The 25,713-nt window shown below is 44.4% G+C and overlaps 1 protein-coding gene across 1 annotated transcript; it reads right to left on the minus strand.

The window, feature by feature from the left end:
* Cfap90 (cilia and flagella associated protein 90) lies at positions 1-24,017 on the minus strand. The gene is made up of 3 exons (NM_001400836.1): positions 23,756-24,017; positions 2,035-2,151; positions 1-440 (listed from the first exon to the last, which is right to left on the minus strand). Exons 1-3 carry the CDS (start codon positions 23,999-24,001, stop codon positions 261-263), a joined length of 543 nt encoding a protein of 180 aa, NP_001387765.1. The 5' UTR covers positions 24,002-24,017; the 3' UTR covers positions 1-260.
* Between the last annotated feature and the right edge of the window lie 1,696 nt (positions 24,018-25,713).

Below are 25,713 nucleotides of genomic sequence, written 5' to 3' on the forward strand. Positions count from 1 at the left end.
TGGGAGGCAAGCTTTCTTTTATTCACAGTCTCAGAATGAATCAGTCAGTGTCATTTTAAACAAGTCCAGTGAAAATCTTTACACTAAAGCTTTTAACATGAGTAAAGGTGCTTGCCCAGGTTCTGAGCCAGGACCACCTTAGATATGTGTGTGCTTATCCTCCTTGCGGCTACAGGTGACATGAACAGGAAAATGGGTTCCAATACTACCTTACTTGCTGACAGGGTACCTCAGAGTGCCCTATAAACCACACAACTGCTTCAGGCTGGAGTGATGTGCCCAAAGCCAGGTGTCTTGATGCTGGGGATGTCATTCTTCCTGTAGAAGTCGGTCCGTACATGGTTCACACGGCCATAGTCTCTGTTTAGGGGCTCAATGGGCTGATTAATGCGTTTCCCATAAACAGAGGACATCAGCACTGGCACAGTCCTTTCCTGTTCCTGAAAAGATGAAATTCACAGACACCATTGCAAGCACAGAAACCTTTCTATCCACAATGCATCGGTACAGTGGCCTATCCATCAGGTCTCTCACCCAGGCCGTGTCTCAATGATGCTACCAGTGTACCTGCACTTGCAAAGCCAGAGACTCCAGTCCCTCCGTGCACAACCCTCTATTACCCTGCTATCTGGAGGATAAGTAAGACACTGAACCACACACCACTTGCTATCTGACTTCAGGCCCTATCCCTCCTCTTTCCTTCCTCTCCCCTGGCCTCTCCCAGCTCACACCCTACCTCCCCAGCATATAGAATAGCAGCTTGGGGCTTCAAGAGTTTGTTCACTGACAGAGAGTTGCAATCATTCAAGTCCCTGGTGGTCTTTCCTGATCCTTCTCCCCAGAACCTCCTCAGCCCATTCACTATCTTGCACTTTAAAGTGCTCTCTGTGCATGCTCTCTATCAATGTGAAACCAGGTTGTTTCTTTGTCTTTTGCCTCGTACTCTTCTTCCTTTGTTAGAAGGTCGATGCAAAGTGCTCCAATGTAAGCAAATATAAAAATCCCATGACTGTGAACTAAGTGCCTTTATCACTTAACTCCAACTCAAGAGTGCTAAGTGTGGTGAGAAGGCAGGAGCTAGCAGCCTCACTCACAAGCAGAACAAGCACTCACAAGCGGCTCAATAGAGAGACCCCCTACACACACAAAAGAAGCTTTTATGCTATAATGTGATGCGGTGTAATCTTCTCTGCATACTCAGCCTCTGACCTTTAAAAAGACTGCCATTCTCAGTATGAACTGAGGGTTAGGTAAAAAGGCAGAGATGTCTGATACAGACCAGGATGGGCCCAGTTTGGTCCAGGATAGAAAGCACCCCAGCACCTGTCTACCTGCTGGGACCCGGATGCCACCTTCTTTTGGAGACATTCAGGAGATGAAAGCAGAGCTGCACCCCTGTGGTGGGTACTTGATGACTAGACTAGACCAGTGTCCCTAGAAAAGCTGTTGTAACCAGGGCTCAGAGGGAAGATAAGTAAGGGCTCCTTCTGTTGAAAAGAGCTTCCTAATTTTACTCTCTTTCAATTGTCTGGTTCCCTAGATCCAATCAGAAAAATTAATGCAAAAATGGAGTCATAGAACAGAAACATCTTAACTTCTCAGCACAATAAAATAGATGCCAGCCACATAAATAAAGCTACATAAAGCATCGGAACACAGTGTCAAATATTTGCATATGGTCACTTATACATGCATCAGCACATGTACATATACGCAAAAATAAACATATATTTAGCCTGTGTTCATGCATATATGAAATACATGTATGTATGTGCATAGATATCTGCATGTTCTCAAATTTCATACAGATAAATGTGTGAAAGGGCACACACACATATATATTTACACATTCAACATATATATGTATGTATGCACATGGACACACAATATAATATATATGTTATATATATTGTATATGTATATGCACATATGTAGATATGTATTTGTGTACATATATTCACATTATATGTGCATACATCTCTATGCATGGGTACATACACATACGCATAGTTTTGATGGTTAACTTCATCTTACCTCCTCATTAATATGAAGCCCCAGGTTCTTTGCATGTTCTCTGTCATCTCGATGTAATTTCTGGTTATAATCTAGTCTCCTCTTAAAAACACAGTCATAGAGGGAGACAATCCCTGTCTGGGAATAAACAGAGACAATCACAGGTGTGTTTGAAGGACAGCATTGAAACCCAGGCTCTGCAGTGGGGACTGGAGAGTACAGAATTCCCTTCCTGTGAGTAGGCACTGAGGAGGGACATCCCGCATGGCAGAGCAGCTCTGAGGTGGAACAGAAAGGAGCTTAGACCCCCACCAGCAAGCATAGAGTGTATTGAGGACCAAGTCTGACGGCAGATATTCTCTTCTGCTCTCTGCTGTTCCTCTTTGAGATATTCTTCAAAGTCTGCCTCCTCCGACATTGCTGCAAGAGTTCAAACCTCAGCCGTGGCTCATGTTGCTGTGAGGAAATAGTGCAGACCAAGAAATTCATAAACAAAATGTTTCTCTGTTTAGAGGCTGGACATTCAAGACCAAGGTGGGGTCAGATTTAGCACCTGCAGAGAGCTGCTTTTGGCTTAATGCATGGCACCATCTTACTGCAGAAGGGACAGAGACCATGGAGGCTCATTTGAACTTCCTTGGAGGCACAAAGCCTGTTCATGAGGGCACTACCCTCCAGACATGATCGGTAACTGGATGCTATGACAATATCCCAAGCAGAAGTCTTCCTTCCAGCTGCTGGCCAGTGGTCAAATTGCCTGTATGCAAACCAACCTCTTGAGAGACAAAAATATTTTCCTTAACCCCTATGAACAGCTATAGAACTTTGAAACTGATATCCATGAGTACATGTCATATGTCTACATATATAACATAAGCATGCATTATACATTCAAGATGTATATACACACACAGCTTAGATGTTCTAGAAAAGGACCTGTTATTATAACTATTTTCTATAGATCTCTATTTTTTTCCTCAACTTTTCTTAGTCAATCTGCTTGTGTGGTACCCAGTAAAATAAGTAACCCACGGGTTAGGTGGTATTTAACTGTCATCTCACATAGCAGGCTTGGCTTTGTTGCTCTGGATATCCTGATTCCTTCAGCAATGAAACCAGATTGGATTATCTGTGGGACTGGAACTGATGACCTGCTGTCTCGCTTGTGCTGGGGTGAGTTGGTTTGGGTGTTTGTTTTTCCTAATAATGATATTAGAATGATTCCCTCTGTGGAAAGAAAGGACGCACACGCATGCTGAGCAGAATGGAAAACACAAGCGACCCTGTTTACAGAGTGTGGGAACCCAACATTTCTGGCAGTGATGGTAATGGCTAGCAATGCACCATCCAGAAATGGGAGCATTCATGGACTTTCCACCAGGTAGACTCTGGGAGACAGTTCACACCTCTTCGTGCCTGATATGTCCACCATCCAGTGAAGGAAACAAGGTGGTTTTTAAGAATTGCAGTTCCAAGATTTGTAAGAGCTCTACCAGCAGAATGATATGCAGGGAACTTTTCCCCACTGACATAATCCTAGCTTCACTAAATCCAGCCATTCCTGCTCTGTCACTGGAGGCCATGGCTTCTCTGTGCATCACATGACTGCGTTTGTGCCACCTGCCCTGGGTGTTGGGTGTCCAGATCAGGATCCCGACACATGATCTAGACAGGGATGTGAAAATACTAACTCCCTGGAAAGTTGATTAAATTCAGCATTCAGTGCTGTAAAATCAGCTAGTTCCTTGTCTCTTCACATCACACTGTAGACGAAAGTAATTTCTAGAGGAACTAGGAAAATAAGAGAAAAAGGAAGCCCATGAGGGACCTCCCGTGCATAAAAGCAATAAGGAAAATGTCACAAAGAAAACATCAATCACTTTGACTCTATAAAAGTAGGTATTTGCTTATCAAATAAATCTAAGTTTCTTTAAAAACCCATTTTAAGTCATGACAAAGAAATCTCAGTCTTGAACACGCAGTGCATCATCTCCTGCTGCAGACGCTAGCGGGCTGCCAGCCCTCACAGGCAAAGCAATACTTACTAGGAAAAACAGGAGGGCCCTTCAGTAGCACAGAGCAAGTTCGAACAGGACACCCACTCTGTAGGTCCATTCCCCTTCAAGGGGGGCTATAAAGATTCAGGCCTTTTGAGGTGTAAAGCTATTGGTCAAGCTGAGGAGAGGCCCACAACAAGGCAAACCTGAAAGCCCTCACTGTAGTGTCGAGAGTGAATGAATCCATGCATTATGGAAAGGTATGTCTGAAGACCAGTAGAGGGCACTGGATCTCATGGAGACAGAGAGATGGACAGATAGAAGTACCTGTAAGTCACCTGACATGGGTGGTGGAAACTGAATTCAGGTCCCTTGGAAGAACAGCAAGCACTTTTAATTGCTGAGCCATCTCTCATGGTGACTTAAGCAGTCAGATGGTAGTTTAGGCTGATCTCAGTTTTCTGTTGCCTGTCTGGAAGCTCTCATGCCCTGGCTATAGCAGGGCTGTCTGTAGGATTGGAGGAGATCAGCCACAGCTGACAGCATGATGGGTGAACCCTTGTGTACTGGATGGTTTTGTGTGTCAACTTGTCACAAGCTGGAGTTAGCTCAGAGAAAGGAGCTTCAATTGAGAAAATGCCTCCATGAGATCCAGCTGTAAGGCATTTCCTCAATTAGTGAACAAGGGGTGAGGGCCCCTTGTGGGTGGTGCCATCCTGGGTTCTGTAAGAAAGCAAGCTGAACAAGCCAGGGGAAGCAAGCCAGTAAGTAACATCCCTCCATGGACTCTGTATCAGCTCCTGCTTCCTGACCTGCTTGAGTTCCAGTCCTCACTTTCTTTGATGATGAACAGCAATGTGAAAGTATAAGCTGAATAAACTCCTTCCTCCCCAACTTGTTCCTTGGTCATGATATTTTGTGCAGGAATAGAAACCCTGACTAAAATACCTTGCTCGTCTACCCATTGAGGACCACGTGCAAAAGTAGACGTGGACAGTGTTCCCCATCCCACGCCCAACAATGCTTCCACCGGGTGTCTAGCCTGCTCAGGTAAGGGGAGCCTCACAGGAAGAGGGGAAGTAAGGGAACAAACTGCCAGAATCTTCTTGTGCTGTGCTTCTTGCCTAGTTCTTTCAGCAAGGCCAATCCTCCTGAGTGGAGTGGGTCCTGCTAAGGGGTGGAGCTTATCCGAAAAGAAGCCCCAGTGACATAAGAACAGATTCAGGAAGAAATGTAGCTTGTAATCACTGTTACAAATGCTTTACGCCACAGAAACCTCTTGCAGTGTGCAACTTCCCTGGAAAAAGGAAAAAATAGTCTATTGTTTTTCATTTTAACCAGGTCTCCTAAAACTGTAAATAGGAGCAGCCAAGAGTCTGTGCTGCCTCCCAATTTCAGGGTGTTCTGAGCGCCTAGGCCATCTTGATCTGGATTAGGAAGTTCACTGCTTCTGGGCACTGGCTGATGAGAACCCAAAAGCACTCCCAGCCCCATCCTACCCGCTCACCCCACCCCATCCCTGCTGCAAGTTTGGTGCATATTCAGAATGTTCCAGAGGAAAGGGATGAATTTTTCTACAGCTGAAGAATAAGACTAAAAGGGAAAAAAATTACTAGCAGAGGGCCAGCCTCACAGAGCAAAACACTATCTGTCTCCGGTGTCTAAGCGGAGCCGAAGTGTGTCTTCCATTACTAAGCTTTCATCTTTTATTTTTGTGTTCCTTTGTGGCTTGAAGCAAGATGATTTTAATAAAAACCAATCGGGGCTGAGATGCTATCACAACACAGACTTGGTGCTGCACAATGAAAATCTCTCAGATTCACCTATCACTCCCCAGGATTTAACAATTTAAAAAACAAAAACAAAAAACAGAAAATATTAGCTTGTGACCTCTGCTTTTGTCTGCTTGCATTTTGAGCATTGCTTAAACATTGAGACACTGTGTGCTACATGTGGTGTCTGATGTCCTGCCTTCAATTTACCTCCTATGCTCACAACTCCTGATACTGAATAGTCTCTAGCCATTTGAGTGTGTGGATGTCATCTTCAAAATGGTGCCTGTGTCCTCCACTCCTAAGTTTAATTGAGTCTGTTCCTTCTGCAGTTTGAGGAATTAATTCAGCTGTGGAGATTTTATATCCAGTGTTAGTTATTGAAAGGGCTGGGCTTGATCTGAATATATTGTAAGAGATGGTGCCTTCCACGATGGCTGACTTTAGGTGGGGTTATCAGGGCAGTCTAGTGGCTCTATACTGAGTGAGACAGAAGCCAAAGAAACACAAGTGTGTACAATACCAGCCTCTCAGCAAGCCATGCACTACTGCGGGAAGCACATGTGTAGACACTCTTCAGCCTCTTAGTGTGTCCTGACTGCTCCAGGACATTCAGCCAGTGAAACCACTAATACCTGTGGTTTCTGGAAAGTCTAGAACTATGACTGAAATAAACATTTTCTTTATAAGACACACAGCCCTGGGTATTTCATTGTAGAGATGGAAAATAAGCTAAAAATACTGTAAGAGGTCATTTTAGGTTTCAGGACGAAAATGGAGGGACCTCATTTTAAGTAAGACTATAGCCTAAGCATGGGGAGAAACACACACACACACACACACACACACACACACACACACAGAGTATGTAAAATATAATAAAATGCTAAAATATTACAAATAAAATGAGAGAGCATGGAAAAGTGCAGTGGCTTAAAAGAAAGGATGGTAAAGGGCTAGAGAGATGGCTCAGTGGTTAAGAACACTGACTGCTCTTCCAAAGGTTCTGAGTTCAAATCCCAGCAACCACATAGTGACTCACAACCATCTGTAATGGGATCTGATGCCCTCTTTCTGGTGTGTCTGAAGACAGCTACAGTGTACTAGTATATAATAAATAAATCTTTAAAAGAAAAAGAAAAGGAAGAATGGTAAGAAAGGGCGGTAAGATCTTGTTTGCTCTGAACTTGTGGACATGCCTTGGCATCTCTGGCAATCACAGAGTTAGCTGCTATAGCCAGAACTCTGCAGAGCAACCTCTCAGGTGCTGTGGGGGTGGGTTTTGTCCTCCAGAAGCCTTCATGTTGGAGTCTTATACCAGAGAATACAGAACACCACCCTGCTCGGAAGAAGGGTAGCTCAAGATGTATTTAGTTAAGATGACATCATACTAGCGTGAGACAACACTGCAATATGACTGGTGTCCTTATGGAGCAGAAATTTGAAACATAGAGACATAGATAAGGAAAGACAGTCTGAACAGGACAGGAAGATGACTATCAAGAGAAACAAAGGTATTTCCCTCTGAGCCCACAAAAGGGAGCAAACTTCCACTCTCCAGGTCTCTGAAAACTGAGTTCCCATTGCTCTAAGCCACCAAGCCTCGACCAATTTGTGCTGCCCAACACACTCTGTAAATACAGCTGTGTTTGGAACAACTGGGAAGCCAAAACAAAGTAAATCAGAGCCTACTAAAGCAGGACCAGAAGCCTAAGGAGAATACTCCTCTGGGTAAACTGAGTTTACTGACTGCCGGAGTGGACAGCATCACTAACACACAATTACACTCTACTTCTGATTTTCTAGGGACTTGCCCTTGCTCTGGCTCCTGCTCCTGCTCCTGCCTGCCCTGCTCCTCCTCTTGCCCGCCCTGGTGCTGCCATCCTGCTCCTGCCATCCTGCTCCTGCCACCCTGCTAATGCCGCCCTGCTCCTGCTCCTGCCTGCCCTGCTCCTGCTCCTGCCATCCTGCTCCTGCTGTCCTGTTCCTGCCATCCTGCTCCTGCCACTCTGCTAATGCCGCCCTGCTCCTGCCATCCTGATCCTGCTGTCCTGTTCCTGCCACTCTGCTCCTGCCACCCTGCTAATGCCGCCCTGCTCCTGCCCTCCCTGCTCCTCCTCCTGCTTGCTCTGCTCCTGCTGTCCTGCTCCTGCCCGCCTGGCTCCTCCTCCTGCCCGCCTGGCTCCTCCTCCTGCCCGCCTGGCTCCTCCTCCTGCCCGCCTGGCTGCTCCTCCTGCCCGCCTGGCTCCTCCTCCTGCCTGCCCTTCTCCTGCTCCTGCTTGCTCTGCTCCTGCTGTCCTGCGCCTGCCCTCCTGGCTCCTCCTCCTGCCCTCCAGGCTCCTCCTCCTGCCCGCCTGGCTCCTCCTCCTGCCCGCCCTGCTCCTCCCATCATGCTCCTGCTGTCCTGCTCCTGCCCTCCTGCACCTGCTGCCCTGCTCCTGTTCCTCCTAGGAGTGCCAAGACATGCCATCTCTAGACACATAGGCTCAATCTTTGTGTATGGAGAATTCAGGGGATCCGATTAATGACTTTAATGTCATTAATACTACTGGACTCTGGAAACCGTGGAACCACCAAGAGAGAAACCAGGCCTGAATAAGAATAAGCCAGTCAATATTCCAGCATCCACAGAGAAAGAGTCTATGTGATCCCACCCCTGATTGAGAAGATTCCAGCAGGTGATGGCTACTAAGGGAGGGAGAGTCTATTTTCTTCAGGAGTATGGAATACAGGAGTTTTGGCCCAATACTTCCAATACCAATGTGCATATGCAGAGCACTGATTTGACTCAGGTCAGTCATGAAGAGGAGGAGAAAGAGGAGATGGAGGACATGGTGGAGGGGAATGATGATGGAGAAGGAGAAGAGAATGTCCTGGTGGAGGAAGAGAAAGAGGTGGAGAAGTAGGGGAGGAGAAGGTGGAAGAAGAGAAGGACAAAAGGGAGAAGAGAGGGGAAGGGAAGGGACGAGGAGGAAGGGAACAAGGATGTGGATGAGGAGGCGGAGAGGAGATGCGGAGGGGTGGGAGGATGAAGATGGGGATGAGGGAAAGGGGATGGGTGAGGATGGAGATGAGGGGAGAAGAAAGGAGAGAGGAGGAGAGAGAGGTGTCCAAGGGCTGCAAGTAGAGAGGGGAGGTGAATATGATGTCAAATGTGTCCTATTCATACACATAATTACCAGCGTATATAATAAAAATCCATGCCTTTTCAACTAAAAATATAAATAACCCTCATTTCATTTTGTATATATTTTTAAAGGAGGCACAGTGGGTTGTCACATCACTGCACCAAGAGTTCTGCAGGACTCACATTGGGCAAAACATGAGAAATGAATCAAGGTCTGTCATACTACTTATTGTCTTCAGCCCAATGTTGCACTTATATGAAGCTAACCACTCACTGCAGAAAACAGTCCACCTCATTAGTAGTGCTTGCTATTTCCTTCGATGGAAATGTTCTCACCATGGGGTCTGGGGAGTTGGCTCCAAATGGGTTTGATTTCCAGCCCCTACACAGCTGATGCCCACCTATAATCCTGTTCTAGGGAATACAATACCCTCTTCTGGCCTATTGCTTACCAGGCATACACAGACATACATGTAAACAAAACATAAACAAATAAAAAACACATAAAAATAAAATTTAAATAAAAAAAATTCTCACCGCTTCCAGATGAGGGCAGCCAACCAAGGGTAGAATTCAGAAATGATGCTAACAATGAGGCTTGTGAGTTAGTAACAGCAAACTCTGCCATGATCCTGGCTAAGCCTCTGTGTTGCTCAGGCACAGCCTAGCCTACCCTGACTAAAGTGGAAATTACTTGTGAGTGACTGCTACTACTTTCTTCAAAGCTACTTGCCCACAAGTATATGACCTACTACAAAACTGTAAATCTCCAAAGTCACTGATTCCATAAGGGCCTTGTTTGAGTTCTGGAAAGCCCAGAGCATCTCCTTGGGAGTGAGACCAGTATACTTCGATAAGAGAATGTTAACAGTATTCAAGACTGTAGTCTCTAGGGCTGCAGCTTGTCAAGAATAGGTATCAGAACCTTTAAGGGACTGTGCTTAACTGTTCTCCATGGCTTGCCTGCAGACAAGATCCTGTTCCTTCTCCTGGCACATTAGGATCATAAGTTTTGACAATTTTTACAACTTCTCCAATAATCTAAGAATATTTTACTCTTGAGCTGAGGTCAGCAGAATTCCTCTCAACTGACTCACTGTGAGAGTACATGGACTCCGTGGATTATGCCTTACTTCTCAGACCCACCTTGTCACTGAGGCTGAAGATTCAGCCCTTTTTTTTGTCTGTCATTTGCTTACAACTATTCACTTCTGCTAGAGCTGTAATGTGACTTGTAGGAGCTCATGCTCTGGAGCTTGGTCCCCAGGTGGCAGTGGTGTATGATGGTGGCACACTCTTAAGAGCCAGGGCCTGTCAGGAGGCTCTTAGGTCACTAAGAACACGGCACAGCCTTGAAGCGATTGGGGGACTGCAAGTGTCTGCTTCCTGGCTGCAGATGTAACTACTTACCCTGCCGTGTCTTGCCCTACCACTCATGCCCTGAGGTGGTGCAGCCAAATGGCAGAGACTTCACAAGGCCAAGGTCAGCTGCTGAAAACTTTGGTCCTCAAAAGATTGGGCTAAGTAAACTTTTCTTTTCTTTTCTTTTCTTTTTTTTTTTTTTTTGATTTTCATTCTTTCTCCACCAAAAATTTTTTTTAAAAAAAAAAGATACTCAACAAATAAAAAATATTATTTTCATTACTCATGCTGAGAACCTTGGAATCTTGTTAGGGAGATGAAAAGTTAGTTTGATATATCATCTCATCAAACTATGAAATAAAATATGTGAGCATACACTGCCACATGAGCAGAGCAGGCTGAGCTGGGTAGATGAGCCTATAGTACCAGCACCTGTAGCAGTGGTGGTATTACTGCAAATCTAGATTAACCCTTGTCTACTTAGAAAGGTACATTATGAAATCTTGTCTCAAAGAGAGAGGACAGAGAGAGAGAGAGAGAGAGAGAGAGAGAGAGAGAGAGAGGGAGGGAGGGAGGGAGGGAGAGAGAGAGAGAGAGAGAGAGAGAGAGAGAGAGACTTTAAAAGGAAAAGAAAAAATAAGAGGAGGGGGAATTAGGGAAGGAAGGAGGGGAAGGAGGAGAGGAAGGAAGCTAAGGCATCAAAACTCTCTCTTTGTAGTCTTGAGGACCTAAACTGAACCCCCAGACCCTACAGTTTAAAAAAAGGGGGGGCAGGCACACTGGCTCACTGTTACCATTCCAGAGTTGGGAGGTAGAGACCGGCAGACCCTTGGGGGTCTTGCTTCCTTGGCAATCTCCACATCAGTGAGTGACCCTGTCAACACCCAAGGTTGTCCTCTGGCCTCCATATGCATGCACAGACAGAGACAAGTATACCTTGTGAGAAAACTGTAAAGCATACACGTTTGTATGATCCTCTGTGTGTGAACACAAAATCAGACACAAACCATTGCATGTAGGAGCACAAGACCAAAAGGTATGCCACACCTGTTTGTGGGCAGTATAGCCGGTAAGAAAGTTCTCCATGGAGAAAGACAAACTGGCCTCTTCCTCACTCCTCCCTTGTAGCTGTTTCCAAGGGAAGCTGGGCCCCTCCATTTACAAGATTCCACCTGCCTTGGAAGAAGACTCAGTCTTGCTCTGCTCCACACTCTGGGACATGCCATTCCTGGGGACAGGTCATTGGACAACAGGCTTGCAGCTAGCACAGGGTGAGAAACAAGTGGGATCCACCCTGATCACCTCATGGAGTAGAGTACTAAACCACACGTACTACAAACAGAAACCCCTAGTTTACTAAGCACATTTTCTGAAAAGGTGGCTTAGGCTTTCCACTCCATATCTTTACCCTTCTCTTACCCACCATGGCAGCAGGTTTTTCTGGAAGGTAAGCCAGTCCTTGTTTTGATTGCTAAAGAGATAGCAAGACAAAAATTAACACACACACCCCAGAATTCAGTAGGGGAAGAGCAATAGTAAAATAAGTAAGTGAAATGTTTAGTAGGCTCGATGGGAATAGGTGCAAAGGAAAAAGGAGAAATGAGAGGGGACAGTGGGTGTGCAGGAAGGTGCTCTGCGTTCTTGTAGCCATGAATCTACTGGACAGCCAAGACTCCTGGATCCTACCAGGAACATGGCCACAAAATGGTTTATCTTCCTTTACAGCTGCTTAAGAGTGCCCAGGCTCATGTGATCAAATATGACTGATGTCTAAGGTGACATTCGTGCACTGGACCCTGGCTTGGTCCCTGTGACTCTCTGTTTTGCAGCTGTGGACAGACTGCACAAGCCTTCATACACTGGAAGTTCTTACTACCCTGGATGAACAGCATTCTGCAGGCAGAGAGGTAGAGCTTATGGCCCGTAAGGACACCATCAGTCCTTGCCTCCAGGTCTGTGATTCTGCACATGCAGAGAGGATTCTGGTTAATCCCAGCAAAGCTGGAGTGAGGCCTGTGGAACACAGCTGTCCTCAAAACAGCTCTCTACAATCCACGCTGGCATGCTGGAAACACATTCTAAAGCCACTTAGGCGATTTCTTTTTAATGTAACTGTTACACTTTGAGGGATTTAATCAAAACCTTCATAAAAGAGCATTCTCCTCTGACTCGGCTTTTCCATTTTGGGGGCAGAAATGCTGTACACAACAGAAGAAGAAAAAAAAAGTAATTTAAAAACATCACTGAACTGCGTCTGCTCTGCAGCCCTGACGAGCGTATTTCTCAGGGAAACACAGGCTGCTAGAGCCCCCTAGGGAGCAGTCCCTGAACTGGTCACATTTTAGATGGTAGCTAGAGGACAGATTTGTCATCCTAGTCAGCCACGTTGCCGGAGTTTTAAATAAGTTTGCAGCCTGCAAAGCATGAATGTGGTGGGCTCCCTGGGGTGGAGGAGTCAGAAGAGCAGGGACATTTGCTCGTCTTCACTGCGGTCCTCTGCATTAATCTCTGACAGTGGAGGAGGGTTGGGTATTTAAGGGAATGGGCAATTACTGAAAAGAAAATAATCATTAGGAACCACAGCTAAAGAACAATTGCTAGCTGTATTTATACTAGATATTCTGCATCTCATTGACATACTGGTTAACCAAACTGGTGTGTGTGTGTGTGTGTGTGTGTGTGTGTGTGTGTGTCTATGTGTGTCTGTGAGTGTGTGTCTATGTGTATGTCTGATTGTGTGTCTCTATATATGTGTGTCCATGTGTTTGTGTGTTTGTGTGTGTCTGTGAGTGTGTGTGTGTGAAAAAATAAACTACATACTAAAGGAATTCGGGTTTTATAAGTGGGTTCTGAAAGCATCAACAGTGTCTGGGATTCTGTTGTTGTTTTGCTTTTCCTCAAAAAGCACTTGACTTTGCTCAAAGGAAAGTCTCCTGTAGCTGCCCCTTATCAGACACCATACCTGACACCCCAGTCATGTGACCTGGAGAACAGCTTTGTCTCCATGTTGAGAAGTTTTCTTGCCATTACTCAAACAGAATTTATTTTTAACTGGTACAAGAAACACACAGTGACTCACAGCAGCTACATCAGATCTTCTATCTGTATCATCACATCCATACAACTACTTACAAAACTCCTTAAAGGCAGGATTTTACCACTACCAACAACTCCCACGCAGACAAAGGAATCAGACAGATCCTGGTTTCATTAGTCAAGCAAGGCTTAAGTGGCTATTTGGAGGTTCCTCTGTAGACCCACTCCTTTCTGCACAGTTGGAATCTGTGTACTGAATAGCTGAGATGGCTCATGGAAAAGTAGTCATGTGATTAGATAAGCTGTCAATTAAAGATCCACTAGTATATATGGGGGAACAGGTTTTTACATTGAAGTTATTGACCTGCATATTTCTTTGCCCCAACTCATTCTGTCAAGGGAATCTTGCTCTGGTCTCCCTGCAAATGTCTGCTCTTTATAACGTCCATTGAAATAATTTAGACAAGATGCACAGTGTACAGTGTAGGAGACAGGCAGAGCACAGAAGAGTACATTCTTGGGGCATGAGAATAGATGGTAGCCAGAGAGAATATTGCCCTGGCCTGCTCCTTAGAAAGGCTCTGTATTGTTTCTAAAAATCCCTGGAACAAATACCTTTCCCAAAGGCCTTTCTGTCCAAATGGTTGACAGCCTATCTGGTTTGGGTTTGTGGGTGGCAGGTGGGATATGTCCTTTGTTTTTATTAGAAAGCCATCTGCTTTGTAGTGATTTTCTGGAATCTGGTTTATCTATTCCAGGCAGGCTTACGATCCAAAGTCTCCTCCTAGGGCCAGAGTGTCTTTCAATGTGTGTTTTTCCCATTCCTCTGATCAGGCATTAGAGTCCTGTATGTAGAAGCCATTACAGGAGAGGAGTCCAGCCCTAATGCCCTCTGACCTTGCAATATTTAACTTCCTCCCTACTGTTCCTGCTATAGAAGCCCAATCTATTCAGTATTTGGGTCATAGGTTCAGTGGAACCTAAGAGAATGATTTTGTATTAATCGGAGTGTTACCTAGCTGTGCATTGCTTACTTTATTATAAATGATGAAACAGTATTCAATAGTTTCATATTCCTGTACCAGGAATCCTTAGCTGCCTCCTGCAAGTTAGCCTGTCTTTGATAGATATTGGCCAGTCTGCTTATTCTTCAGCCAATTCTCTGGGAACACCTGGCTAGCATTTAAGAACCCATGATACCTTATGAAAATTTTTATTACACTAGAAGCCAAATTTCATATGCTCCCAATAAAACAGCACAGACTTTAGACAGCGAGACTACATTAGATGCATGTCTCATTTTGTGCACCAGGACTGTACTTTTATGATTAAAATTTGATAATTTTATATGCACCGCACACTTAAAATATAAAATTCATTCAACAAATAAAAAAACTGTACGGATAAGTTATTTATATATTTGGTTGGTTTTGTAGAAAGGATCTCATGACGTAGCCCACATGAGCCTTGAACCCTCAATCCTCCTGTCACAGACTCATAAGTGCTGGGAAGATAGACAACTACCCCAATGCCTAGTCTATCAGTTTAAGTATATTCATAGAAAAGAAAGTGGAGTCTATGGCAGCAAGGAGGTTAGAAAACATAGCTGTACATCCTGATCCCATCTCAGAACTCTAACAGGTATCCAAGACTTGGGAACACAGATCTCATGACAAGAGCCACTCCCCCCTTGTTCCTTCTGTCTTTCCACACTCCTCAACCATAAGCAGACTGCTGTTCTTAGACACGAGATCCCCAGGGAGTATGCTGGGGCTTCTGGTTGCTTTTGGTATATTAGAATTACTGAAGTAGCCCTGGCTGACTAGGAGGCTTAAACAACAACCATACATTGTCTTTTAGTGCTGGCAGACAACATCATCGAACCAGTAGTTCTCAGGGCAATTCCTACAGAGACAGAACTATTCAGCAGGCATATGCTCCCAGCTGCATTCTTCAGCTGGCCTATAGCATTCCCTACCCTTGTAAGCCTCCTTCCTACCTTTTCACACCATTTTCTTTCTATGCATGTCTGTCTCTGTACATTTCCCTTTTCCGATATGTTGGGTTAGGGGCTACCCTGGGAGTTTAGTTTGATGACCACTAATATAGAGTTATGTCTCTTAAGTTCACATTCTGGGGTTCTCAGGATCAGGACTCTGGGATGGGAATTTTAAGAGTCCAAACACTAACAGTTGCCCACACCAAGAATGACTCCTATGGCAGGGATGCCTGTGGTATATGTTGTATGCCTGACACTTTGTGAATGCTGTCCTGATGGGGGAAGGAAGAAGATTCATTTGAGCCTGGGATGGTAAGTGGGGAGATAGGGAGAATGTATTATGTTAGACCTTAGATAATATGGAAGAAGGAATGGCCTCCGTCGACCTAGGCACTTCCCTAATCTACACCCCTTTTTAGGCAGTGCCACCAGATAGCAGAAACATGGGTGTCATGTCCTGAGTTACTTCTTGGGTCCACGCATTCATATTTAATGTCCCTTTCCCATAATGTCACTCTAATGCAGGCATCCTGAACAGAATTCACTGAAGATATTTAGTCACAATAGTGAAAGGAAGGAACAAATGACCCTCACAGCCTAGATTTGCCTGCTCTGTATTAGCACCTGGTAAACAGTGCACAGCGGCTGCCTGAGCTGATAGAGCCATGTCCAGTGTTACTAAGCCAGAATCTAACCCGAACTCCCAGCCCAGATCTTTCTGCACTCTCTGGTCACCCTCTTTGTGCTGGATAGCTTTCTGTTAACTTGCCACAAACTAAAGTCATTTGAGAAGAGGAAACCCTAATTAATAAAGTTTCTCCTGGAGACACTGCCCGGATCTGAAGGGACCCGGTCAAACAGCTCCCTGCACCCAAATCCTATGGTAGGGAGAGCTAGACCTTCAGAGGGACAGACATGCCTGGGAAGCAAGAGGAGACTACTCTCTGCCCACAATTCTGACTCTAGAGGAAAATGTCTAGCGCCATCTAGGCCACCCTGTAGAGGGTCCCGAGTGAAGGCGGGCAGGTCCTTCTGGTTGCTGCCCTCACAGAGAGCTGAAACCCGTCTCTGAGGAGTGACTCCAGGCCCGAGATGAGAGGTAAGACCAATTTTTCTGCTCCAAGCGACCTGTGTGGTGGACCTAGGACACACGCCCACAGGAACACCTGAAGACCAGTAGATAGGAAAGACTACACACATGAAAGTAGAACACTCTGTCCCATAACTGCCTGAAAGAAAACAGGAAAACAGGTCTACAGCTCTCATGACACACAGGTCTATAGGACGGTCTAATCACTGTCAGAAATAGCAGAACAAGGTAACACCAGAGACAACATGATGGCAAGAGGCAAGTGCAGGAACCCAAGCAACAGAAACCAAGACTACATGGCATCATCGGAGTCCAATTTGCCCAGCAAAACAAACACTGAATATCCAAACACACCAGAAAAGCAAGATCTAAATTTAAAATCACATTTAACCATGATGATGGAGGACTTCAAGAAAGGCATAAAGAACTCCCTTAGAGAAATGCAGGAAAACAAAAATAAACAAGCAGAAGCCTAGAGTGAGGAAATGCAAAAATGCTAAAAAGAATTACAGGAAAACACAATCAAATAGGTGAAGGAATTAAAAATGGAAATAGAAGCAATAAAGAAAGCACAAAGGGAGACAACCCTGGTTATAGAAAACTAAAGGAAGAGACAGGGAGCCGTAGATACAAGTATCACCAACAGAATGCAAGAGATAGAAAAGAGAATCTCAGGAGCAGAAGATTCCATAGAAAACATTGAGTCAACTGTCAAAGATAATGTAAAACAGAAAAAGCTACTGGCCCAAAACATACAGGAAATCCAGGACTCAATGAGAAGATCAAAACTAAGGACTATAGGTATAGAAGAGAGTGAAGACTCCCAACTCAAAGGACCAGTAAATACCTTCAACAAAATCATAGAAGAAAACTTCCCTAACCTAAAGAAAGAGATGCCCATAAACATACAAGAAGCCTATAGAATTCCAAATAGATTGGACCAGAAAAGAAAATCCTCCCATCACATAATAGTCAAAACACCAAATGCACAAAACAAAGAAAGAATACTTAAATTAGTAAGGGAAAAAGGTCAAGTAACATATAAAGGCAGACCTATAAGAATTACACCAGACTTCTCACCAGAGACTATGAAAGCCAGAAGATCCTGGACAGATGTCATACAGACCCTAAGAGAACACAAATGCCAGCCCAGGTTACTGTATCCAGCAAAACTCTCAGTTAACATGGATGGAGAAACCAAGATCTTCCATGACAAAACCAAATTTACACAATATTTTTCTACAAATCCAGCCCTACAAAAGATAATAAATGGTAAAACCCAACACAAAGAGGTAAGTTACACCCTAGAAAAAGCAAGAAACTAATCATCTTGCAACAAAACAAAGAGAAGACAAGCATACAAACAATCTCACATCCAAATACGAATAAAACATGAAGCAACAATCACTATTCCTTAATATCTCTCAACATCAATGGACTCAATTCCCCAATAAAAAGACACAGATTAACAAACTGGATATGCAATGAGGACCCAGCATTCTACTGCCTACATGAAACACACCTCAGAGACAAAGACAGACATTACCTCAGAGTAAAAGGCTGGAAAACAACTTTCCAAGCAAATGGTCTGAGGAAGTAAGCTGGAGTAGCCATTCTAATATCGCATAAAATCGATTTTCAATCGAAAGTCATCAAAAAAGATAAGGAAGGACACTTCCTACTCATCAAAGGAAAAATCTACCAAAATGAACTCTCAATCCTAAATATCTATGCTCCAAATACAAGAGCACCTACTTACGTAAAAGAAACCTTACTAAAGCTCAAAGCCCACATTGCACCTCACACAATAAAGGTAGGAGATTTCAACACCCCACTCTCATCAATGTACAGATCATAGAAACAGAAAGTAAACAGAGACATAGACTGACTAAGAGAAGTCATGAACCAAATGGACTTAACAGCTATTTACAGAACATTCTATCCTAAAACAAAAGGATCTACCTTCTCACCACCTCATGGAGCTTTCTTCAAAATTCAAAATCAGTCATAAAACAGGCCTCAACAAATACAGAAAGATAGAAATAATCCCATGCGTGCTATCAGACCACCATGGGCCAAAGTTGGTCTTCAATAACAATAAGGAAAGAACGCCCACATATACATGAAAGATGAACAATGCTCTACTCAATGATAACCTGGTCAAGGAAGAAATAAAGAAAGAAAGAAATTAAAGACTTCTTAGTATTTAATGAAAATGAAGGTACAACATACCCAAACTTATGGGACACAATGAAAGCCGTGCTAAGAGGAAAACTCATAGCTCTGAGTGCCTGCAGGAACAAACAGGCGAGAGCATATATCAGCAGCTTGACAGCACACCTAAAAGCTCTAGAACAAAAAGAAGCAAATACACCCAGGAGGAGTAGAAGGCAGGAAATAATCAAACTCAGAGCTGAAATCAACCAAGGAGAAATAAAAAGGACCATAGAAAGAATCAATAGAACCAAAAGTTGGTTCTTTGAGAAAATCAACAAGATAGATAAACCCTTAGCCAGACTAACGAGAGGACAAAGAGAGTGTGTCCAAATTAACAAAATCAGAAATGAAAAGGGAGACATAACAACAGAGTCAGAGGAAATTCAAAAAATCATCAGATAATACTATAAAAGCCTATATTCAACAAAACTTGAAAATCTGGAGGAAGTGGACAATTTCCTAGACATATACCAGGTACCAAAGTCAAATCAGGAACAGAAAAACCATTTTATCAACCCTGTAACTCCTAAGGAAATAGAAGGAGTCATTAAAAGTCTCCTAACCAAAAAGAGTCCAGGCCCAGACGGGTTTAGTGCAGAATTCTATCAGACCTTCATAGAAGACCTCATACCAATACTATCCAAACTATTCCACAAAATTGAAACAGGTGGAGCACTACCGAAATTCCTTCTATGAAGCCACAATTACTCTTATACCTAAACCACACAAAGACCCAACAAAGAAAGAGAACTTCAGACTAATTTCCCTTATGAATATCAACGTAAAAATGCTCAATAAAATTCTGGCAAACGGAATCAAAGAGCACATCAAAACAATCATCCATCATGATCAAGTAGGCTTCATCCCAGGGATGCAGGGATGGTTTAATATACAGAAAACCATCAGCATAATCCACTATATAAACAAACTGAAAGAACAAAACCACATGATCATTTCCTTAGATGCTGAGAAAACATTTGACAAAATTCAACACCCCTTCATGATAAAAGTCCTGGAAAGAATAGGAATTCAAGGCCCATACCTAAACATAGTAAAAGCCATATACAGCAAACCAGTAGCTAATATTAAACTAAATTGAGAGAAACTTGAAGCAATCCCACTAAAATCAGGGACTAGACAAGGCTGCCCACTCTCTCCCTACTTATTCAATATAGTTCTCGAAGTCCTAGCCAGAGCAATCAGACAACAAAAGGAGATCAAAGGATTACAAATTGGAAAGGAAGAAGTGAAAATATCACTATTTGCAGACGATATGATTGTATACTTAAGTGATCCCAAAAGTTCCACCAGAGAACTACTAAACCTGATAAACACCTTCAGTAAAGTGGCCGGGTATAAAATTAACTCAAATGAATCAGTAGCCTTCCTCTACACAAAAGAGAAACAAGCCGAGAAAGAAATTGGGGAAATGACACCCTTCATAATAGTCCCAAATAATATAAAATACCTCGGTGTGACTTTAACTAAACAAGTGAAAGGTCTGTATGATAAGAACTTCAAGACTCTGAAGAAAGAAATTGAAGAAGACCTCAGAAGATGGAAAGATCTCCCATGCTCATAGATTGGTAGGATTAATATAGTAAAAATGGCCATTTTACCAAAAGCGATCTACAGATTCAATGCAATCCCCATCAAAATTCCAACCCAATTCTTCATAGAGTTAGACAGAACAATTTGCAAATTCATCTGGAATAACAAAAAACCCAGGATAGCTAAAACTATCCTCAACAATAAAAGGACTTCAGGGGGAATCACTATCCCTGAACTCAAGCAGTATTACAGAGCAATAGTGATAAAAAAAACTATATGGTATTGGTACAGAGACAGACAGGAAGACCAGTGGAATAGAATTGAAGACCCAGAAATGAACCCACACACTTATGGTCACTTGATTTTTGACAAAGGAGCTAAAACCATCCAATGGAAAAAAGATAGCATTTTCAGCAAATGGTGCTGGTTTAACTGGAGGTCAGCATGTAGAAGAATGCAGATCAATCCATGCTTATCACCTGGTACAAAGCTTAAGTCCAAGTGGATCAAGGACCTCCACATCAAACCAGATACACTCAAACTAATAGAAGAAGAAGTGAGGAAGAGTCTCGAACACATGGGCACTGGAGAAAATTTCCTGAACAAAACACCAATGGCTTATGCTCTAAAATCAAGAATCGACAAATGGGATCTCATAAAACTGCAAAGCTTCTGTAAGGCAAAGGACACTTGTTAGGACAAAACGGCAACCAACAGATTGGGAAAAGATCTTTACCAATCCTACATCTGATAGAGGGCTTATATCCAAAATATACAAAGAACTCACGAAGTTATACTGCAGGGAGACAAATAACCCTATTAAAAATGGGGTTCAAAGCTAAACAAAGAATTCACAGCTGAGGAATGCTGAATGGCTGAGAAGCACCTAAAGAAATGTTCAACATCTTCAGTCATAAGGGAAATGCAAATCAAAACAACCCTGAGATTTCACCTCACACCAGTGAGAATGGCTAAGATCAAAAACTCCAGCAAGAGCAGATTCTGGCAAGGATGTGGAGAAAGAGGAACACTCCTCCATTGTTGGTGGGATTCCAGACTGGTACAACCATTTTGGAAATCAGTCTGGAGGTTCCTCAGAAAATTGGACATTGAACTACCTGAGGACCCAGCTATACCTCTTGGGCATATACCCAAAAGACGCCCTAACATATAACAAAGACACGTGCTCCACTATGTTCATAGCAGCCTTATTTATAATAGCCAGAAGCTGGAAAAAACCCAGATGCCCTTCAATAGAGGAATGGATACAGAAAATGTGGTACATCTACACAATGGAAATCTACTCAGCTATCAAAAACAATGACTTTATGAAATTCATAGGCAAATGGGTGGAACTGGAAAATATCATCCTGAGTGAGGTAACTCAATCACAGAAAAACACACATGGTGTGCACTCATTGATAGGTGAATATTAGCCCAAATGCTCGAATTACCCTAAATACACAGAACACATGAAACTCAAGAAGGATGACCAAAATGCGGATTCTACATTCCTTCTTTAAAAGGGGAACAAGAATACCCTTGGGAGAGAATAGGGAGTCAAAGTTTAGAACAGAGGCTGAAGGAACACCCATTCAGAGCCTGCCCCACATGAAGCCCATATATATACAGTCACCAGACTAGATAAGATGGATGAAGGAAAGAAGTGCAGGCTGACAGGAACCGGATGTATATCTCTCCTGAGAGACACAGCTAGAATACGGCAAAAACATAGGCGAATGCCAGCAGCAAACCACTGAACTGAGAATGGGACCCCTGTTGAAGGAATCAGAGAAAGGACTGAAAGAGCTTGAAGGGGCTTGAGAGCCCTTAGGGACAACAATGCCAAGCAACCAGAGCTTCCAGGGACTAAGCCACTACCCAAAGACTATACATGGACTGACCCTGGGCTCCAACTGCGTAGGTAGCAATGAATAGCCTAGTAAGAGCACCAGTGGAAGGGGAAGTCCTTGGTCCTGCCAAAACTGAATCCCTAGTGAACGGGATTGTTGGGGGGGAGGGTGGTAATGGGGGGAGGGTGGGGAGGGGAACACCCATATAGAAGGGGAGGGGAACACCCATATAGAAGGGGAGGGGGAGGGCTGGGGGGGATGTTGGCCTGGAAACTGGGAAAGGGAATAACAATTGAAATGTAAATAAGAAATATCCAATTTAATAAAGATGGACAAAAATAAAATAAAGTGTCTCCTGGGCCATAGGAAACCCTGTAAGGCATTTTCTTAATTAGTGATTGATGGATGAAGCACATTCTGGGAGGTGCCATCCTGGACTGGTGGTCCTACGTTCTACAGAAAAGCAAGCTGAGCAAAGTCATTGTGGGCAATCCAGTAAGTAGCACCCCTCCAAGGACTTGGCATCAACTTCTGCCTCCAGGTTCCTGTCCTGCCTGAGTTCCTGCCCTCACTGCTTTTGTATGATGAACTGTTGTAGGAGTCTGTGAGTGAACAAAGTTCTTTTCAAGTTTGCTTTTGGCCTTGGTGTTTTTCACAGCAACAGTAACCCCAACTAAGACAGTGTTCTTATTGTTTCTGCCATCTAGAGTCAGAATGTTTCCCACACCCTGGACCTTACAGACACTGCAACTAGGGTCAGGGCTTGTCTCCATTGTTACCTGAGACTTGATACAGACAGACCCCAGGGGGTTGAGCCACCTTAAGTAGAGCAACCCTGACACTCCACTGACCCACCAACTGGTAGTGGGCAGAAAGAGTGGCCCAGCATCCTGACAGTACTCCCTCAGTTTTTTATGGAATGGATGGGTAGCAGCTTCTCCCCTGTTCCCAGAGGGGCACCTCTGGTCAGCTTCCCAGGAATGGCTGTGATTGCCTGATCCCTTTATGCTCACTCCTCTTTGCCGTTCCCACTCCCAGGACACATTTGCATCACTTCACTTGCACCAAGCTCACATCTGTCCATCCTCACTTCCTGAGGTGTCTACAACTGTGATTGTGATGGCCATATTCTTGGTGCCCTTGTGCCTCTGTTCAAGGTCTCTCTCTTGCCTACTAACCATGTCTGCCTCACTGGTGTCAAATTCCAGCCCCTTCACAAGTGATAACACAGGGGGCCCTGACCCAGACTCTGGTATTTAACCCTAGCTAACCCCGAGACCAGTTCCACATCTGTAAAACAGGAGGCTTCCGTGCTAGCCAGTTTCGCACCCCTATACAATTCCTTTGGACTCTGCAGCTCAGTGCAGTTTGTCCTGGGCACCACCCTCTACCTAGAGCTGCAGTACCTCTAAAGCCTCTAGTACTTTGACCCCGCCCCTCCTACCTTGGCTAGCTGCCCTTGGACAATATCAGAAATAGTCCTTCCCAACCCTCTCCTCACAGTATTACTACCACACCTGAAACCCTGCCCTATTACTGTCTGAACAGCTCAAGTTATGTGGTCCCACCCCAGGCCTCTCTCTAGCACTGAAGCCCCGCCCTCATCACATTCCTTTCCGCTCTGAGCCCTCCCTGATAGTGCGGACTCGTGTGTGTGTGTGTGTGTGTGTGTGTGTGTGTGTGTGTGTGTGTGTGTGTGTGTGTGTGTGTCCCTCCTCTCTCTCTTGGACCTGCTCACCTGGCCCTCGCGACTGAAGTAGCTGTGCTCCTTGGGGCCCTGATGCCGTGGAGGGATGTAGCTGAAAGCTGATATCGCTGAGATGGGCAAAGGTCGGGGTTTGCCCCGCAGGGTTGCGGCGGTAATTTCCTCCTCCTCCTCCTCTTCTCCCTCTTCTTCTCCTGCCTCCTCTTCCACCTTTTCCTCCTTCTCCTTCACGCCACCGGGGTCCATCGCTCGCTGCTCCTTCTTGGCGGGTCCCTCCATCAGGCTTCTGCGTCCCTCCAGGCGTCTGCGCTCGGTCGTTGCCTAGCAACTGCGCCTTGTTCTCAGCATCCACTTTGTGACGTTCCTTGACGCGTCCTTCTAGTTCTTTTCACTTCACAACCTGAGCAGGTGTGTTTGTGGCTTTCCAAGTAGGAGCCACCTAAGGGACCACACCCAATCCTCTACATCTGATTACCAGCACAGTTTGTTTTAAGTTTTGGGCATTCCTTAACTTTGCAGATCATGACAGAAAGCTACTATGCGTCAAGATCTGACGGTTCAGCCCTGAAACAAACAGCCCTAGGTCACAGAGAGCTTACAACTTGGTGAAGTCAGATGACAAAGATGAGAAAGGCTACAGAGGTCTAGGGAGTGTGATCCAACAGAAAAATGAGGGCCATGTGTATATTGCACATATTGAAAAGGCTAAGGGCAGAGAAGCATGGGCTGCACACATGTACCTGGCATTTCATATGTGGGCAAGGCACAGGAGCAGAGGAGAGTGACCTTGGCACAGGAGTCAAGTTCATAGGATTTCAGGCAGCTCTGATCATGCTCCCTCCTCAGCTCCAGGAAGCCCACTCCCTCCTTTCCTCTGTTCTCCCCTGGTAGTTTGCCTGAGTAGACCATGAGTCAGAAAAAAAGACCACCATAAAGCAAGGTCTCAACGCCTTTAGTCTTGCTGGAAATCACTTAGCGAGGTCACTTAGTGACCATCTACCTGGAGCTTGGAGATGTGTAGAAAACAGAGCCATCACCCTTCTCCCAGGAGCAGAAGTCACAAGAGCATGCCAGTTAAATGTTATCGTCCCCATGAAAGTATCAGTAAAATAAAATAAAGTACCCTCTATAATCAATCTACTGTCAACCTTTCCCACCTCTCCCAGCCTTTCCAAAGACAGACTGAGAGGTCAGCTGAGGCCCCTTGCAAGCTTTGTATAAATGATAAAGTATACACACTTGCACAGGTAGACGGGGCTGACAGAAACTATGTGAGAACTCGGCTCCAGCATAGCCCAAATTGAGATTATTCCACTACAGAAATCCCGTTCACAGCCATTCAGACATATAATTTTGCTAGCTGCAATTTCATTCAGTTACTTATTTTGTTAGTAGTAAAAGAAAACTTCACGAATAGCACTTTAGTTAAAAACAATCTCGGGGTTGGGGATTTAGCTCAGTGGTAGAGCGCTTGCCTAGGAAGCGCAAGGCCCTGGGTTCAGTCCCCAGCTCCGGAAAAAAAAAAAAAGAACCAAAAAAAAGAACCAAAAAAAACCAATCTCTAGTTAGCTTTAATTTTAACTGTCAGTGCCACACAGCCTGGAGTCAGGAAAAGGAATCTCAGTAGAAGGCTCACCCCCATTAGATTGTACTGTTGGCATGTCTGTGAGGACCGTCACAATGTCGGAGGATTCAGCCTACTGTGGGTGTACCAATCTCTGGCAAGGTGGTCTTGGATTATATTTCTTCTTATAGCTAAGCATGAACCTGCAAGCAATCTGGCTAGTAGCATTCTTCTATGGTTTCTGCTTTGAGTCTCTGCCCTGAGCTCTCTCAAGGATGGACATGGACTGAAGTGTAAACAAAATTGAACCTTCCCTCCCCTGAATTGCTTCTCTTCAGAGTATTTTATCACAGCAACGGAGGGGAATGAGCACACATAGAAGGCAGGCTTTGTTCACAGATATGGCAGTGGGTGTAGGGACTACTGC

The sequence above is a fragment of the Rattus norvegicus genome, chromosome 1 (genome assembly GCF_036323735.1).
Source record: "Rattus norvegicus strain BN/NHsdMcwi chromosome 1, GRCr8, whole genome shotgun sequence".
Taxonomy (NCBI): Eukaryota; Metazoa; Chordata; class Mammalia; order Rodentia; family Muridae; genus Rattus; species Rattus norvegicus.

Coding starts and splice junctions, on each gene's coding strand:
- Cfap90 (NM_001400836.1), bottom strand. CDS start 24,001: ATGGAGGGACCCGCCAAGAAGGAGCAGCGAGCGATGGACCCCGGTGGC. Junction 2,152..23,755: donor ACTTCAGTCGCGAGGGCCAG/GTGAGCAGGTCC, acceptor GTTTATTCCCAG/ACAGGGATTGTCTCCCTCTA. Junction 441..2,034: donor GGCTTCATATTAATGAGGAG/GTAAGATGAAGT, acceptor TCATCTTTTCAG/GAACAGGAAAGGACTGTGCC.